The 12,267-nt window shown below is 45.5% G+C and overlaps 1 protein-coding gene across 1 annotated transcript in view; it reads left to right on the top strand.

Annotated features, from left to right (window-relative positions):
• The window catches only part of mrpl23 (mitochondrial ribosomal protein L23), a 22,047-nt gene extending 20,726 nt beyond the window's left edge, over positions 1–1,321 (top strand). Inside the window, exon 5 of the mRNA XM_080474342.1 lies at positions 202–1,321. Coding sequence (XP_080330468.1) covers positions 202–366 — 165 coding nt within the window. The 3' untranslated portion in view covers positions 367–1,321. The remainder of the gene's footprint in view (positions 1–201) is intronic.
• Positions 1,322–12,267: the final 10,946 nt, after the last annotated feature.

Here is a 12,267-nt window from a genome sequence, read left to right as displayed (position 1 = left end):
GTGTCCTGAATTCTGAAAAACCAGCATCCCGCTTTTTAAAGGAATAGAAGCCGACGGAGGAAGGTCGACATGGTTTTGGTCGCATAGGAAGTAGTTATGTAAGATTATTTTAAGAGGGTTATTGATTATTACATCGAGCAGAAGCTCGATTGTTACGCAGCTCATCTTTCTTTCTTTCTTTTCTTTTCGCCTCCTCTTCAGGCGCAGGGCCAGACGTTCACCTTCCCCGACATCTTCCCAGAAAAGGACCGGACGCCGGAGGAGGGCTCCATGGAGGCCATGCAGGAGAAGTTCCTGCAGGACGAGAAGCAGAAGCAGAAAGCCGACCCCCGGAGGGGGGGGGTCACCGAATGGTTTGGACTCTGAGGTCGGCCGGGGGCGGCCGGGCACCTGGGTGTCGACTCGCAACGCGGCTGTCATGACGCCACTTCTGTTTCCGTATGAGTACGCAACAAGTGTGGAGTCGAGAAGAATGAGCGTGTGTGTGTCTGTGTGTGTGTGTGTGTGTGTGTGTGTGTCTGTGTGTTGTGTGAGGCTCAAGTCCAGTAACTCGAGCCAGAACAGAATCAAAAAGGAGGAGAATGGCCACACGCCATATTTGATGAAACCAACCCGTCTTACAAAATCTCCCATCACCTCAGATGACCTCTTCTTCTTCTTCTTCTTCTTCTTCTTCTTCTTCTTCTTCTTCTTCTTCTTCTTCTTCTTCTTCTTCTTCTTCTTCTTCTTCTCCTTCTCCTCCTCCTCCTCCTCCTCCTCCTCCTCCTCCTCCTCCTCCTCCTATTTCTTCTTCTTCTCCTCCTCCTCCTTCCTCTCCTTCTCCTCGCCTTTTTGGCACTGGCGTCTCTCCACCTCCTTTTGTGTTTCTTCAGAAGTTTGGTTCTTGTCTCTCCCAATCCCTTGTTTTTTTTTCCTCTGCCCCTCGAGGGAGTGGTATAGTGTGGTATCCCTAGTAGCCCTGACACTCCGCCAGTTGGATCCGACTACCTGGACGGCCCACGTCGTTTCCTCTTTTATGAGTTTGCCTCGGATTAATTGACCACTTTGGGTAAACAACAATTGAGATGTTGTTTCAACAAAGCGAGCGCACGGAATTTGCAGGAGTGTTATATTACAGTATTTTCTGGTAGCACCTCTCGTCCATAACGCCGAGGAGAGCTGGCTCTCGGGCTCTCAGGGTCTCGCCTGCGGGGAATCGCCTGTGAACTCTGTTCGGTTTGTGCTTTTTAACTTACAACTAATAAAACGTTCACTTGTCCAAACTGTCCTCTGCTTACTTGTCCTTGTGTTCTCCTGCATGTCTCATCCCTCTCGGCAGCTTAAGAAAAAAAAAAAAAAAAAAAACGCGGCACGAGACGGCGTTTGCCACAAAAAGTTGGCCCGTGCGAGTGCCAGCGTGGTCTGGTAGCTGTTTTGACAAAGTAATGATCTGTGTTTGAATCGGGCCAGTCGAGGACTGAGCGCTCTTACGGTAATAAGCCCATAAAGGGGAGGGACCTCTCCCGGGCTCGCTCAGACCCTCCATTATGCTTGAGAGGCCAAGGTTACAGTAAGTGTCCCCCAGCCGTGACCACTAATGCTCCGCTCGGCTAATGCTAAGGTCCAGTCCCCGACCTCACCCAGCCAACTCATCTATCACTAAGGAGAATGTCAATATGATCCTGTTGGGGCCCATGGGTCTGCTGCCTGGAACAACTCAAGAACTCGCCCCCTGCGTCGCTATAGAAGCAATCTGATTTGGAACCAAAACAAGCCCCCAGCCACCGCCATTTCTTTCTCTCTGCTTGTTCCAGTTTTTCTATTTCTTCCCCCTTTCTCTCTCTCTCTCTCTCTCTCTCTCTCTCTCTCTCTCTCTCTCTCTCTCTCTCTCCTCTCTCTCTCTCTCTCTCTCTCTCCCTCTCTCTCTCTCTCTCTCTCTCCTCTCTCTCTCTCTCTCATCTCTCTCTCTCTCTCTCTCTCTCTCTCTCTCTCTCTCTCTCTCTGTTCCCCTGTTGGACCTTGAGTGTAAAAGCTGCTTAGCAGACGCTCTCTCTCTCTCTCTCTCTCTCCCCTCCTGCCTCCAAACCGACCCCACATGCGAGTGGGAAATCAAGCGCTGGCGTTCGCCAAAGCGATAATTTGTCTCCGTTGTCTTCTTGTTCTTTGTCACGGGGATACCCCGTTCCTTCTCTAATCAGATGCACTCGTTTCGACGTGCCTACCACAACGGTTTTTATCATCGAGCTGCCTTGAGGTGCTGATATTAAATCTCAGTTTAAGGCCTGCTGACAGTGGTGGATACGTCGCGGTCTGGATACGTTTTATGGCGCGCAGAGCACATCGGGGCAAACTCGGTTAATGAGCTCATGTCTAGCGCGCACGTCGAAACGTGTCTTGAGTCACTTTAGCTCTTCACGAATAACAAGTAAACAGGAAATGGCGATTAACTAATAAATAGAAAAACAAAGCCATAATCAAGATGCGTGTAGATGTTTTCAAAAAACAATAGGAGGAGACATTCAGTCCGCAAACGAGTGAGACACACGGCGTAACAACAGTGGATTGACTTTTTAAAATATTTGAGCACGTTGGTAACTTGCTGTGTATTGTGGAGAATTTCAAACCAGTGTAAGCCACAGCTTGAGCTGAAATGATGATATACTGTGATCTTTAAAGTGGCAGCATCTGTTTGGGATGAAAGAAGTTTCCAGAAAGAGAGAGGAGAAGAAAAAATAAAAAACCTAATCGGAATACAACACGTTCGTGATGCAACCTCCATTTATGTAGAGTTGAATCGTTTCCCTACAACCGCTTGCACACAGGGCGACATGGCGCCGCATCATTCTGACAACAGCTTCAGATTAATCTTAATCTGGTGGGGTTGGGGGCGGGTTTACGCTGTACAGTAAACCCTGCATCAGACCGATATGACCTTGCAGTGATTGATGTAAAAGTCCATGTAAATTAAGAAGTAGAGATTCTTCCATACATCTTCTCTACCAGGGATGGGGGTGGGGCTCAAAAATCTCTTTTGTTCGTTAGTCGGCGTTTAATTCATTATGTAGGTTGAAGTGTTGGACTACTTTTATAGTGGATTTTTTTATTATAAAGAAAGAGAAAAAAACTAACAGACTACCATTTAAAGTTTTAAAATATCACAAGGACGTCCCCGTAGTATCCAGGTAGAAGAAACGGCACAGCGGCAGGACTCGTGTAATTAACATACTGCAAGTTTTTGGGAACCGCTCCAAAGGTGGAACTTTTTTGGGGAATCAAACCTGCAACCTTCCGATTGAGAGACTGAAAATGATGAGTTTTCATGGTGAAAATGTGAAACGGATCACACTCAAGCTTGCTGCATACGCCGATTAAAATGCCCCGAGACGACCTGGAACTCATGAGACTAAAAAAATTATAAAGAATAAAAAACAAAAAAAGAACAGTCAGCTGTGATGTTTCTGGTTCAGATGCCCCAGATATCACTCCCATCACCTTTGTGGTCGATTCGTTTTAATTTCAGACGATTTCATTCGTCCCTCGTGTGCCGTTTCTTTCAGTTTTAATACACACAGTCCTCACAAACATCTGCCAATCACCGTTGTGTGAAAATGTTAAATTGTATAATGGAAGCGTGGAAATGCTTCTAACAGTAGAAAATAAACTGTCCGGTTAAATAAAATCTTACAGACGGGGTCAGTCTTCGGGACTTGGATTGGTTCTGTTGTAACGTCCTGCCTGAAAGCGGATTCCGCCAGATAAAACATCATCTCCTTGGTTGATTTGCTTTTCACGGCCATCTTGTGTTCTGCTTAGTAACATTTTACTGTCATCATGTGTCTTCATTTATTTTTGTTTCATTCGTTTTGGTGGAAACCTTTTTTTTTTTTTTTCTTTTTTTTCCCCTTAAGAGAAAGAAAAGAAGTGAATCGGTCTTAATGTGAAGAGTGGGGCGACATGAAGAAAACACTAAAACTTGAGGGCAAAGTAACGATACTCCATCACGCTGCTTCGGTAGAGTAAATGAAGCATTTGCACTTTGTTACCTCCCCTGTCGACTAAGTTGGGGAGGACTGTAAGTTATTTGCAGGGACGTACATTTCTTTATTTTCTTCTGGGATTTCTGCCAGAAATGTGACAAAAGAGCCCAGTGAGACGGACATTCAAGGACATCGAAATTACACGGTGTTTTGAGAAGATTACGGTCTGAATTCCAACCGATTGAGTAGTAGGTTTTTTTTTGTGTTTTTGGTTTTTGTTTTTTTGAAACATAAATAATGTCAATTATGCAATGGACGGCGGTAGCAGAGGAAACTGCAGTTTACGTAAGCGAGCAGAAAGCAGCTCCGACCAGTCTCTGCTGGCAGAAGCTGGCGAGATTGCCGTCTCCTGCAGAGGACCTGAACCAAGTTACAAAGCTAAGTGCAGACTCAACACTGTTCCTAAATCTTTTCCCTCATTGAAGTCTTTTTTTTTTTTTTTTTTTTTAACTTTACTTTCCCTCCCCATATGGCCAAATCTGTCTGCACTGTAAATATACTGCAGCAAAATGCTCTGCTGTAAAAAAAAATTTTGTTTAATAAAAACAAAATCACTGCTAAGTAGCTTCAAAGACCTTTTTGGTGCCTGAGCTACACACCCCCTTCTCCCATGTTCTCCCACTGCCTCTCTCTTCTCTTCATACCCAATAAAAAGCTGCTGCAAGCACAATGAACCACCCCCCCCCCCCCCCCCCCCCCCCCCCCCCCCCCCCACCACCAACAGTCCAGCCCTGTCCATACAGCTGGCAGCCATTTCCATGTTTGTTTATACAGTGTTCTCCTTGTCTGTCAGATGATGCAGTGTGGTTGGAGTGTGAGGAAAAGGGGAGGACGATGGAGGTATGTGGTGGAAACGAGCCCCGCACTTCCCCTTCTCGGCTGAACTCGGGATGACTTGTGGCGGCTCCAGATTTATAGGGATCTATATGTACCGGCCGGGTTGCGTCGTATATTGTAATGCAGCACATGTCGTGCAGCTTGCAGAGGGCGGGAAGGTGGAAGACGTGCGTGCAAAAAGATGCAGAGAGCTGCGGGAGGACGGGGTGGTGGAGGTGGGTGGAGGTGGGGGGGGGGGTGAAGGACGGTGAAGTGAGTGAAAAAGATGACATCACTGAGAAAATGCTGAGCTGGATTTAAGGGCTACTGGATGAAAGAGGTCTCTCTCTCTCTCTCTCTCTCTCTCTCTCCTCTCTCGACCTTCGACATGTACAGTGCAGATCGTGGTTCCCATCCCAACACGGTCAGTTAATGGAAGGGGGGTTGAATATTTTAAACAGCCCTTCACTCTCCTCCTTTCCCACCTTACTCCTCTCTCTCTCTCTCTCTCTCTCTCTCTCTCTCTCCTCTCTCTCTCTCTCTCTCTCTCTCTCCTCTCTCTCTCTCTCTCTCTCTCTCTCTCTCTCTCTCTCTTTCCTCTTGTGCATTAGTCAAGTGCACACATGACCCTGTTTCTGCTACTGCAGTCCACATTTGGAGTCTGCATGACATCATGTTGTATTTTTGGGACGAGTGGCGTTGTAGTTTAGTGTCCTCCCTGACTCCCTCTAGCCTCCCCAGGGTGCACATCTCCTCCTCGCTGCCTGTAGTAATTGCACACTTGCAAAGCGAATCTTTTTATTTTTTTATTTTTTTGCCTACAGATGCCACGCTGCATCCTGCAGCTGTTAAGGAATTGAGATCAAGCATCTCACAGTGTCGCCGCTGATAAGGAAACCTAATCTGGTCATTATGTGCTCATTAGGACCGCACTGTGCGCGACTGTACGCGAAGGAAGAAGAAGGCGAGCGCTTCATAAAGATTGTAATCTTCCCTGACTAATGACAAAAGGTTTAAACTGAACGCTCTGTGACATACATTTACACAATGCCTCGCCAACTGTCTGTAAAATTACACACACTCGTATAGTTATACAATTACCACCCCTATCAGCCCCCGGTGCAGACGCACAGACTCCCACACACTCACACTTGTGCTCACTAAGACAACCGGGGTTGCCTGCTGAGGATTCTGACGGCCTCTCTTGGACTCGGGCCATGAAACATTCCTCCTTCCCCAGGTTGCCATTGGTTCATCCGAGCTCAGCCGGTGCACTCTGTCACCCCATAAGTGTGTGTGTATATATATGTGTGTGTTTGTTTCAGTGTGAGTACACGCCATTATACATTTATATATGGACATAGGGGGAAAAAAACGTAAGAAATCTTGTGTTTTTCTGAGAAACTACGATGCGTACAAACACACCCACATGATGCTCGTGTTCAACGGCTCACACAGGCAGAAAATGTACCCTGATATGGCCCCTCGGTGTACACATGGTCATACTGTACTCGCATCCATATGCTTTTTTGGCTCGGATCCAGGAGCAACAGCAGAGCGAGGAGACTGCAGAAAACATGTGGGACCGCCTGTTTGTTGTTGCTTCGATTACAAGAAATCTCTACGCATCACAAGTTCCACAAATATTTTCTGATATCAGGTAGAACTATTTTCTATTGTCAGGTTCAAATTCAGTGTTTTCACTGCAAAAAAAAAAAACAAACAAAACATCCGACAGCAACAAAATGAGGAATATATTATACTGCATGCAGTAACGTGTACTCTCCCATGTTTTTCCATTTCATTTAAAAGATTTGTAGCAGTAACATCGTGCATTTTATGACTAATCATATGCATATAAATGCACAACATAAAATAAGAAGAAATGCAATAATGAAACCTTTTCTTCATTTCAAACATTCAAACACATTTTTACAAACTACGTCCTCTGAAAGATGATTTGTTTCTGTGTTATCCCGCTGTCAGATCGGATGACATCATTATTGCTGCGTGCATCATGGTTAGAGACTTCATATGTATGAAGCAGTGACACTAAATTAAGCAAAGTTTTGTTGCAAGTAAAAGCCCAGTATTGAAAAATGTTGCTCAAGTAAAATTATTATTATTAATTGATAAATACAAAACATTCAATTTTAGCACCACAACGACAACGCTGCTCAAAGCTACTGAAAACTATCTTTTGGGGAAATGCTACGTCTTCGTCTCCATGGAAACGGGGGAAAACACTGCGGCTGCACATGCCAACAGCCGTAGTAAATAGTTCCTCTGCACATGCTCAGTAGCTGGACAATAAGAGCAATGTTTCCTCCAGAGAGTTGAGGTTTATATCGTTTTGTTTGTGGTGTTAGCAGAATGTTGCTACGTAAACGCAGAACTTTTCTGAAATGAAAACACAAAAAATGCTTCGTTTTCACCCGAAATGTTGTCGTGGAAATGGAACCTAAAAGTAACTTTGCCTTTTATCTTTTTGATCTTTTTTCACTTAGAACAAAAAAAATGATACAAAATATCAATAATAATATATATTTTTGGGATTTCATCATTCAAAGAAAAAAAAAAAGAAAACATGAATAAAGTAGAATTTTCTCCATAACAACTCTTCAGCCCTTCTAAATGTGCTGTTGCAGTTTGGTTGCTTGTCTGCTGGCTTCAAAAGAATCCGTCACAAAACCAATCAAGCGTTAGTTTATTCTGGTTTTCTCAACAGCTGATGCTTGAAAGGAGCCGAGTGACGTTGTCGGATGTTTTCATACCAACGTCCTTCCCTTCTTTCAAAGTGGGACAAATGAGAAGTGCTGACATTTGAAAATGGCACATGACAGTTTTGTTTTTTCTCCCCTGGACACGATCTTTAAAATATTTGTTTGTGGTGAATGATGATTTCTTTTGTCTTTTTAGTTTAGTTTTAGTCTAAAAATACTTCATGTCAGCTTATGAAAACTGCTTCTCTCGGGCTGTTTTGTGTTCACCAGTGATGCCGGTAACACGTTAATTAGTAACTTGTTACTCTCATATGACTGTTTTTCAGTCCCGAGTAATCTAACGCGTTACTATTTCCCACCCAGTAATCAGATTAAAGTTACTTATCCAAGTCACTGTGCAGCGTCCCACAGGACTGGTTTCTTGTCTATAAAGCCGCTTTATTATTCAACAGAACCGGGCAACAGTGCATCCAGCACGCTCACCTGACCCGCCTCCTCCTCCACTCTCAGCCAATCACAGGCCAACACAGGTGACACAAAAGAATCCAACAGAGAATCCATCATCAGTAAACCTTAACATTGCATCAAGAACACAACTGGACAGATGTTACACTATTTTTGTAATTTTCCTGAATAATAAGGTATGTTGGCAGGAAGCATCTCCTTTTTTCAATCAATCAATCAATCAATCAATCAATCAATCAATCAATCAATCAATCAAAGACTTAATTTGGGACAATTAAAGGTTTGCATAGAGCAGGCAGTACAAATACATAAATAGATAAATAATGCAACAACAGACTACAGATGTCACTGGGTGAATAAGTACCAGTAATAGTTAATATCTAATCATAAAAGATATAAATACAACAAAGAATGAAGGTCAAAGGTTAAAATATGTATCAGCAGGAGGTCAGGCCCGTGGGGGGGGGGGCATTGTATTGTGGCAGGTGCTGAAAGTAACTAAAAAGTCACTTGTAATCTAACTTACTTACTATGTTACTTTTTATAGGAGTTACTTGTAATCAGTATTTTGATTACTTTTTCAAGGTAACTGTGACAACACTGGTGTTTACACGGCGACGTCTCGAAAAACTAATGTCCGTTTACACAGGAACAGCAGAACCACTATAAATGATGTCGTTTTTCCACATTGGCCCACTAGTAGGTGCTGTTGTTTGTTTTTGTAATGAAAACACACACACACACACACACACACACACACACACACACACACACACACACACACACACACACACACACACACACACACACACTCAGCACAGAACAATCCACCATAGACATTAACAATGGGACGTTCGTATAGACGACTGAGTTGGATTCCGACGTGGACGTGCGGTAGCCGCTGTCTACACGACGACGGAGTCAAAGTGTTTTGGAAAAGTTCTCAAAAACGTGCGTTTTCAGCGGCTCTGATCACCGTTGCTCCACCAAAGCTCTTTTTCTTCGGAGGGATATCTTTCTTGATGATACCTGCTTGAGTGTATGATTGCACACATATGAGCCACCGCCGTCCAACAGCGCTCACATAAACCAGTTGGATGCTTTCCTGTTATACTTCACTGCACACATTGTTACCGATACTGACGTCAGACGTGTACCAACGTCGGAACAGGAGAAAAATGGTACAACGCTCATAAGTAATGCTGACCTAATCTGTAAATGACTTTATACAGGAACTAGAAGTATTTAGTTGCTTTGGATTTCCAGGGTCAGAGAGACTGCGGTTGTTTAATGCATGTGGTATTTGTGTGTGTTCAGAGTAAGAGAGGACAGCAGAGTGGTTCAGATGGGTTCAGTTCCACAGAAATCAACTGGGGCCCGGCCACCCATCTGGACCACAGAGCGCCGAGCCCGGCGCTGCACACATACACATATGTGCACTTGTCAGTGAACCTCTCGCTGGTGAAATCATACTGGCTGGAGGCTCTGCCAAGTCAATAACACAGACTGATCCCCGATGCTGAACTTCCTGGAAGTCCCGGCCGGTCTCAGCGCTGCACGTACCTGCCCGGCGCTCCAGCTGCCGCCCTGACAGAGATCAGCGGTTCTATCGCTCCTCGCCGCCTGCCCGCAGGACACCACTTGAAACACGGTTCAAAGGAGACCAGAGTCCAGGATGGGAACAATGAGCCTCGGAGATTGGGTGAATTCATTTCCCATTCTCGGAGGAATGAGATCTTGTGTGCTTTAACTGAGGTCTCGTCCCATCACGCACAATCACACTGGGGTCACTAATCTCTTTATATCACCCCAGGAGTGGAGCCTGGAGGTTAATTGCCCAACATCCTGATAAAGACAAAGAAAGTGTGTGTGTGTGTGTGTGTGTGTGTGCGTGTGTGCGTGTGTGCGTGTGTGCGTGTGTGCGTGCGTGCGTGCGTGCGTGCGCGCGTGTGCGCGTGTGTGCGTGTGTGCGCAGGGGTAATGCAGTACATGCTAATAAGATGTATCCCAAAAGCGAGATTCTTTATGGTCTGAGAATGTTGTGGTTTATAGTACAACTGGGATCCGAAGCCTCGCTTTAGCGCCTATTGTCAAAAAGACACTGGAGAGCTGCAAAAATGCTGCCTGGACTTTGGTACCACCATTATTTACACACCAACAGAGTTACATAAACAACATTGTCAGACTTAAATATCTTCATTGTGTCGATTGTGGTCATTGACGTCGCCTGTTCCTGACCGACGCACGCAGAAGAAGCGAGAGAGGGGCGAAGACGGGTGGTTTGGAAAATATTTGAGATGGTGGACTGGTGAGGGGGTGATTGGACGGAGAGAAAAAACCAAAACAAAGTAAGATTTAGCTGTTGGATGAATAGAGAGCGATGGCGTAGCGCAATTCATCTTGCTCATCGCCGGTCCGGCTGGCTGTTTACTGGCTACGTCTTTGAAAAATCTCTCTCTTCTGCCTTACATCTCGTTTTACTTCCAGGCCTCAGCTGCGCAGCACTTACGTCAGAGAATGCCACTGTTAGGCAACACTTAGCCAACATAATGACAGAACTGCTCCCCCGGCCAAGGATAGATCGGCCTCTTCTGGCTCCTTTTCAGCCGGCGCTGGATAGACTCTTGTGGCCTGGATTCACTCGACGGGGTCTGACTTCACTGGCCCGGGTTTGACCATTAGAGGTTGATTAGAGTGGCTTGGGCTGAGTAGACACTGAGCTTGAGGAGTACGTCCTCGCTGGCACGCTTTCAACAAAGGGTACTCAACTAGTGCGACCTGGATTTGACTGTCTGGCCGCCACTAATGTGGCCTGAGTTCAGCAGACAGAGCTTGACTTGTATGGCCTGAGTTCATCAGATGGAGTCCAACTTTTCTGGCCCGAGCTTGTCAGGCAGGACTCAACCGGTGTGGCCTTGGCGGATACAGGGCCTCTTGGTGATTGAGGATGTGTTTGTTTCCCAGGCAGCAAGCAGGCAAGGTGGCGGCATTGCTTTTTGCACAGCCGAGGACTTGGTGCAGGGGCAAGGGAGCCAAAACAAACTACTGTGATTGCCTCCCATATGCCCTCCTGACCCCGGTGTTTCAATTGCCAGGCACAGAGAAGGGAGAAGGGGGTGAGGGGAGAAGGGAAAAGGTGGTTTAAGGGAGACGAGGACAGCAGGATAGGGACATGAGACATTGTGGTTGAGGTTTTTGCGATGGGAAGGGGCTGGGGTGCAGGCGAGGGGAGCTGCTGGTGGCAGGAGAGGTCACTCAAGTGCATTAGGAGAGAACTCGTGACCTTAGCCTAATGAGACCACGTCCCTCTGTGTGCATGTGCTCAGCAAACATTATTAAATTGGATTCATATCTCTATATAAACAAATACAATTTTTCATGGTAAATGATGATGCCATTCAAAGAGCGCGTTGAGATACAGAGGCAAAGGAAAACAATAACAGAGGAAAAAAAATAGAAATAAAAAGGGGGGTATTGGATAGGGAGCGAGAGAAAGGGAGTCTTGTCGTCTGAGAGGTGGTGTGGTTCGGGTTAGGTTGTGGTTGAAGCCTTGAGAGAGCAGGAGGGGAGAGAGTGGGAGGCGCGGGGGGCGCATACCCGCAGCATTCAAATGGAGCTCCCATTGGGAGGTTTTACGCTTCAAAATGGTTTCCTGTGACGTGGATTGTGTGTTTGATTTGAGCTTTGAGGGGTTTGTGTTATTCTCGGGAGGGGAGAATCTAGCACGCTCTCATTTCCGCACTACCAACAGCCAGCAGAAAGTTGGCAAGGCGAAACAGGGGGATTGTAAAGACAGATTTTTCTCTCCCTCCTCGTACGAACCACATTTTTTCAGCTTTCACTTTTTTTTTTTTTTGCCATGTTTTTTCTGCTGAGCCTGCTCCAGGACTTAGCCTGCATATTGATGGATTGTTCTTAATAATTGGACCTGCTCAGACCTTTGTCCATCCACTGGTTTTCCCAGGCTGCTGGATTATTTTTTTTTGCTGATCGTTAAAAAAAAAAAAAAAAAAAGCAAAAAAAGTGTTTATATTCAGATGTTTGCACACACATTTGCACCCTGCAAAATTGAACAAGCAAATTTGCACGTATACAAATATGCACGCTGTCAAAACACATGCCTGGGAAGTAATTGCAAACAATGGATGCCAGCCGGGCAGTAGGTGTAGCAGGCAGCGCAGATCGGCACGGGCCAATTGTTTTTTTCAGAGGTTATTAAAGAAAAAGAAAGAGCAAACAAACAAATC

Source organism: Lipophrys pholis (assembly GCF_963383615.2).
Source record: "Lipophrys pholis genome assembly, chromosome: 11".
NCBI classification, from domain to species: domain Eukaryota; kingdom Metazoa; phylum Chordata; class Actinopteri; order Blenniiformes; family Blenniidae; genus Lipophrys; species Lipophrys pholis.
Note: the sequence above shows the minus strand (reverse complement) of the source record. Positions and strands in the feature narration are given on the sequence as shown.